The sequence below is a fragment of the Polyergus mexicanus genome, unplaced genomic scaffold (genome assembly GCF_030449975.1).
Source record: "Polyergus mexicanus isolate NDT 795.1 unplaced genomic scaffold, iyPolMexi1.0 SCAF_7, whole genome shotgun sequence".
Classification (NCBI taxonomy): domain Eukaryota; kingdom Metazoa; phylum Arthropoda; class Insecta; order Hymenoptera; family Formicidae; genus Polyergus; species Polyergus mexicanus.
The window spans coordinates 6,460,783-6,467,247 of record NW_027223327.1 but is presented as its reverse complement, the minus strand read 5'-3'; the positions used below and the strand labels follow the sequence as shown (position 1 = coordinate 6,467,247).

Genomic DNA, 6,465 nt, shown 5'->3' with positions numbered 1-6,465 from the left:
TACCTGAGCTCGAGTCATCCGCCCCCCCCCGTTCCGTCGCTACCACCTACTGTATAAGGCAAATTCCTTTCCATTTTATTGCGCTTATTAGGAATATTACATTTAATGGACTTATAATTTAAAATATCACAGGCTTCCTTGGGCGGAACGGATCCCCCGGTCAAAACATGAAAGTCGGACTGAGAATTAGATGCAACATTGTTGGCAGATTCGGATTCAGTTTCCATAACATCGTCAGATTCGGGAGGGAAGGGGAGAAGGGAAGACGCAATAGAGTCAAGTCTGTCCTCGTCATTAGCAGATTGCAAGTCATTAATTACTAAAGAAGCAGTTGCTAAAAGCTTTGGTTTAAGCGAAGTACCATCCTTAGGGTCCTGGGTCGGCATAATAGCAGGAAGAATCGCCTGGCCGGAAAACCGGCCGGCGGCAATGGCGGGTTACCACGCACCACAAAAGCGCAAAAGCACGCAAATAATAAATAGATAAAGTAAAAGATGATAGTTCACAATCAGATTCGAGCAACACAACATGCAGCACTCTTCGTTCGTCCACTCGCAATCAACGCGACACTTCACTACCTGTCATACGAGATGATCCGTCCGCGATCGCACGCGACTCCAGACCAACTTGACTTCGTATGAATATTCAGATGCGATACGCTTGATCGAAATGTGCGCAAAAAAAATGTGCGTAAAAGAAATGTGCGCAAAAAAAATGTGCGCGAAAGAAATGTGCGCGAAAGAACTGTGCGCGAAAGAACTGTGCGCGAAAGAAACGTGCGCGAAAGAAATGTGCGCGAAAGAACTGTGCGTAAAAGAACTGTGCGCAAAAGAAATGTGCGCAAAAGAACTGTGCGCGAAAGAAATGTGCGCAAAAGAACTGTGTGTAAACGAACAGTAATAAACGTTTATTTATCAAATGAAATTAATAATAAATGTCAAAAAATTTCAAAATTATGCATGCATACATGCGTGTGTATGTATTTTAAATTATACAAAAATATGTGTTGTGTCCAAAAGCAACGTGTCCAATTGAACGGTGCGCAAATAACATGTGTCTAAACGAACCGTGCGCAATTGAAATGTGTCCAATCGAACGGTGCGCAACTTTATGTGTCTAATATCACAGTGTGCAATTGCAACGTGTCCAATTGTACTGTGCGCAAGTGAAGGCTTCTCGTCAATCAAGCCGCTCGATCATTCAAATCGCTGGGGCGGCCAGTTGATCAATGGGACGACTGGTTTGTGCATCTACTCTTGAAAAAGCTCGATGCTTCCACCAAACTCTTATGAGAGTCATCCTTGAACTCTACTCAAGAGTTTCCGCGTTTCGGAGAACTCACAGAGTTTCTGCAAAATCGGGTACGCGCGCTTGAGGCCGCCGGCTCGAAACAACACCTGATTGCAATCGGTTCACCTCCTCCGTCAAAGAAGCACCAACGAAGATCGGATGTGTATGCTCACGCGACTGCCGCATCTTCCAAGTCGTGGGACTCACGAAGCTCGTGCCCGCTATGTCAAGAGCTACACGCTCTCCGAGCATGCGCGAAATTTAAGGCTTACCCAGTAGAGCAACGGCGCGATTGCATACGAAAAAGGCGGGCATGCTTTAACTGCCTCGGATCGGATCACAACGCCTCTTCGTGTCCGTCGGCAAATCGGTGTCGCCAGTGTCAATCGAAACACCATACCCTACTCCACTTCAAAGATGATGCCACTGCAAGGGCCACCGCGACGGCAGACGGAACGCCGGATCACGAGGATGGCATAATGACCCCGGAGTCGTCGACGACAAAGGCCTTCAACTCGACGATCTCGGTTTTGTCAAGCTCAACAAGAGGTTGCGTTCTGCTAGCCACCGCCCGCGTCGTGCTGATGGGAGAGTCGGGCCGCTCGGTCAACGTCCGAGCCCTACTGGATTCCGGTTCTGAGGCGTCCTTTGTCTCCGAGCGAGCCGCTCAATTACTGAAGCTAGCGCGGAGGAGGGTGCGAGTCGCCGTGTCGGGCTTGCAGGGTGCTGCAACGGGAACAGCTTCGCATACAGTATCGGTCATGATCGGTACTCACCGATCGCCATCCGTGAGAATCGCGGAGCCACGAGCATTAGTGTTACCCAAACTCACGTCTCTAATTCCAGGGCATCGATTTGCCGTAAGAAACTGGCCACATCTAAAAGGGCTCGACCTTGCTGACCCGGAATTCGCCGTGCCGGCGGCAGTCGACTGTGTGCTGGGAGCAGACATATACGGCCTACTGTGCGAAAGCGGACATCGGATAGGACCCCCGGGATCACCGTCAGCTCACCAGATGATATTTGGCTGGGTCCTCATGGGCCCGGTCTCCGACATACGACCAAAGTCCGACACCAGTGTATCGTCCCTCCATATCACAACCTTCCACGACCTCAATCAGGATCTACAACGGTTTTGGAGGTTGGATGAGGTTCCCGAAGGACGGATCTTGACCTCCGAGGAAAAAGCCTGTGAAGATCTCTTCGTAAAAACTCACACCCGAGATGCTTCCGGCCGGTACATAGCGCGACTTCCCCGCAAGAAAGACCCGTCGAATCTTCTCGGGGCCTCGCGGCCCAGCGCGTTCCGATTACTTCAGAGTAATGAACGTCGGTTTTGCCGTGATGAGACGCTGCGACATCAGTACCGTGAGTTCATGTTCTCGTACATATCCTTGAGCCATATGGAAGTGATCCCCCGAGGAGACAGCCAAACAGCCGAGTCATTTTACATGCCCCATCACGCGGTCATTAAACACTCGGATAGTTCGGACAAAATTCGAGTCGTATTTAATGCTTCGTATCGAAGTTCAACGGGCGTCTCCCTGAACGATTTGCTGGTGCCTGGACCGAAGCTACAATCGGAACTATAGCTTGTTCTCACGAGGTGGCGCATGTCCCAGTTTGCTTTCAGCACAGACATCGTCAAGATGTTTCGCCAGATTCGCATTCATCCCGACGACGCAGACTTGCAGCGAGTCCTATGGCGGGCGGAATCAGAAGCTGAAGTTCGAGACTACAGGCTTACCACAGTTACTTACGGGACCGCTCCGGCCCCGTATCTCGCTCTCCGCACTCTCCTGCAGCTGGCTCGGGATGAAGGAAACAGATTCCCGCTGGGCGCAAACGTTCTTCAGTCTCATACTTATGTCGACGATGTACTGGCTGGAGAAGACTCTTTAGCAGGCGCCCTCGAGATGAGGCAGCATGGACCTCCTCGCCGCAGGTTTTCACCTCAGCAAATAGGCAGGCAACCACGACGATTTGGCCCCAACAGGTAACCCAGCAGATTGTCTAGTTTCAGGCGGGGCGGCGGTTAGTACCTTGGGGGTGCTCTGGTCTACCCAGGCCGACACGCTGGCTTTGCGCGTGATTCCGACTCCTCCTTGGCTACCTGCACCAAGAGAATGATATTATCAGATGTGGCTAAGTTTTTCGATCCGCTTGGATGGGCGGCCCCGGTCATAATTGTCGCCAAGGTTTACATCCAGTACCTCTGGACGACGGGCCTGGACTGGGACCAGCCACTTCCCGACGGACTCCGCCAGAGATGGGTACGCTACGCGTCGGACCTACCGACTTTAGACGAGTGGCCTTCACTTGGACACAGTACAATTGGACACGGTGCAAATGGACACGTTACAAATGGAGGGAGTGGTGCACTTGGACACAGTATAATTGGACACGGTGCAAATGGACACGTTACAAATGGACACGAGATTTTGCACACGGTTCAATTGGACACAGTGCATTTGGACACAGTAATTTTGGATACAGTAGCTTTTGGACACATAAGAAAATACGCATCGTTTACTTGGACACCGCTCAATTGGACACTGTTCATTTGGACACCGTTCGTTTGGACACCGTTCATTTGCCCACCGTTCGTTTGGACACCGTTCATTTGCCCACTGTTCGTTTGGACACCGTTCATTTGCCCACCGTTCGTTTGGACACCGTTCATTTGCCCACCGTTCGTTTGGACATCGTTCATTTGTACACAGAAACATGCGCACTGTTTGTTTGAATATGTAACAGATGGAGAGAAATAAAAATCATTTTGGGAAAATATAATCAGTATTCTTATAACACTTTATACTGGTAAATCTATGTAAAATATGAAATCGTGAAAAGGAGATACATTTGAAGGTTATAATATCTGTCAAAATAAAATATATTCATACGTATATATCTCTGATACTGATGTCATTAATTTTACATTGCTTTTAGCACTTTGTTTAGCCTTTCGCATATTTGGATGTCATGCATGGATACAGTGGGTTCCGCCCCCCCCTGCGGGGGGGCTCCACTTCCGGAAGATATAACCTAACCCAAACCTATTTCTTATTTAAAACAAAAATTTGGTGTGGATTACGTCGTATAATTTAAATCAAATTTTGGTGTCCAAACGAACGGTGTCCAAACGAACGGTGGGCAAATGAACGGTGTCCAAACGAACGGTGGGCAAATGAACGGTGTCCAAACGAACAGTGGGCAAATGAACGGTGTCCAAACGAACGGTGGGCAAATGAACGGTGTCCAAACGAACGGTGGGCAAATAACGGTGTCCAAACGAACGGTGTCCAAATAAACGGTGCGCATCTTTCTGTGTCCAAACGAACGGTGTCCAAATGAACAGTGTCCAATTGAGCGGTGTCCAAGTAAACGATGCGTATTTTCTTATGTGTCCAAAAGCTACTGTATCCAAAATTACTGTGTCCAAATGCACTGTGTCCAATTGAACCGTGTGCAAAATCTCGTGTCCATTTGTAACGTGTCCATTTGCACCGTGTCCATTTATACTGTGTCCAAGTGCACCACTCCCACTTTAGACGGCCTCCGTATTTCACGATGGACAGGGTCGACCAAAGAGGGCCCCATCCAATTACATGGGTTCTTGGATGCCTCGAGTCGAGCCTATGCTGCAAGCGTCTATCTACGGTCGAGCACACCACGAGGGGATCGGGTCGTGCGGTTGATCGCGGCTCGAACCAGGGTGGCGCTAATCAAACCAGTCTCGATCCCGAGACTGGAGCTCTGCGGTGCTCTGCTGCTGGCCCGTTTGCTGACCGCCATCGCACGGGGCCTCGGCCTCCAGAACGACGCCATGCACGCGTGGTCTGATGCTAAGGTAGCGCTGGCATGGATAAGAGCCCACCCGTCAAGATGGCAGCCATTCGTGGCCAATCGGGTCGCCAAGATTCAAGAAGTGGTGACTCCCAATCGCTGGCCTTCGTCTCTACGGCCGAGAATCCGGCGGATGCGGCCACGCGTGGCCTCAAGCCGCTGGAGCTAGCTGAGACTCCGCTGTGGTGGAAGGAGCCCTGTTGGCTGAGGAGCCCCGCAGCGGAGTGGCCCGCGAGGAAGATACCTGCCATACCAAGTTGATGGAGGAACGTTCGGTTGCGCTGACCTCCGTCACCCGCGAAGTGAAGATAAATGAAGTCCTGCTCCGGTTCTCATCGTTCACGCGTCTCATTCAAGTTACTTCATTTTGTCTTAGGTTTTTACGCAGACTCAGACAGGAGGACGTGGACCCAGCAGGCTGCCTCTCCGTTGCGGAGTTGGAGCGATGCCGTCTCCGCTGGCTGCGAATCGCGCAACAACAGGACTTCTCCGAGGAGCTCCGACTCCTCTCTCGCGGGAAGCGTCTTCCTCGCCGTTCCCCGCTCCTGGCATTACAATCGATCGTGAACCAGGACGGGTTGCTTCGGGTGGGAGGCCGTCTACAGGGTGCTCTGCTACCCTACGAGGAGGCGCATCCGGTGATTCTCGACAAATCAAATCATCTATCGCTTCTCCTGGTCCGAGACGCTCATAAGCGGTCCTTGCAAGCGGGCCCTCAGTTGACCCGCAGTATATTGGTACGGCGTTACTGGATCATTCGATCAAACTCGTTAATCCGGGACGTTATTCATCACTGCGATGTGCGCGCTTCCGAAACCGCACTGGCCATCAACAAATGGCACACTTGCCGGTAGTTCGAGTCCGAGCAAGCCGTCCGTTCCTTTCATCTGGGGTCGATTACGCTGGCCCACTTCAGCTTCGCACCACCAAGGGTCGAGGGCACAAATCCTACAAAGGATATATCTGCCTATTCGTGTACATGGCGTCAAAGTTTTTTTTTATGAGAATATAACTAATGAGGTAGAAAAAGACCAATGCAAACATGTCAGAATACTCCCAATCCCCTACTGGAGTAAGGGCCCGTTTATGTTCCTGTTGTGGCATGTGGATTGACTGTCAATCTGTAGAAGAATTCAAACGGATCATGCTGTTAACATGTATGGTAGCATTTCAGCCTTACGAAGACACGATTATTATTTTACCAGAGTTTCGACTATCAGTTAAAGAAGCAAGGCAAACTTTCGAAAAATTTATATCCGTACGAGGACCTATAATTCAAGAATTGGAGATTTCGGCAACTTCTTGCAAGAAAGAGCATCGAGACACCAT

The 6,465-nt window shown here is 50.3% G+C and overlaps 2 protein-coding genes across 2 annotated transcripts; both read left to right on the top strand.

Annotated features, from left to right (window-relative positions):
• Positions 1–1,110: 1,110 nt before the first annotated feature.
• On the top strand, positions 1,111–2,882 carry LOC138934967 (uncharacterized). Its single transcript, XM_070299151.1, has 2 exons — positions 1,111–1,240; positions 1,318–2,882. Exons 1-2 carry the CDS (start codon positions 1,111–1,113, stop codon positions 2,880–2,882), a joined length of 1,695 nt encoding a protein of 564 aa, XP_070155252.1.
• A 2,514-nt stretch (positions 2,883–5,396) lies between these two features.
• LOC138934966 (uncharacterized) lies at positions 5,397–5,990 on the top strand. The gene has a single exon (XM_070299150.1). The coding sequence runs from the start codon at positions 5,397–5,399 to the stop codon at positions 5,988–5,990; it is 594 nt and encodes a 197-aa protein (XP_070155251.1).
• Positions 5,991–6,465: the final 475 nt, after the last annotated feature.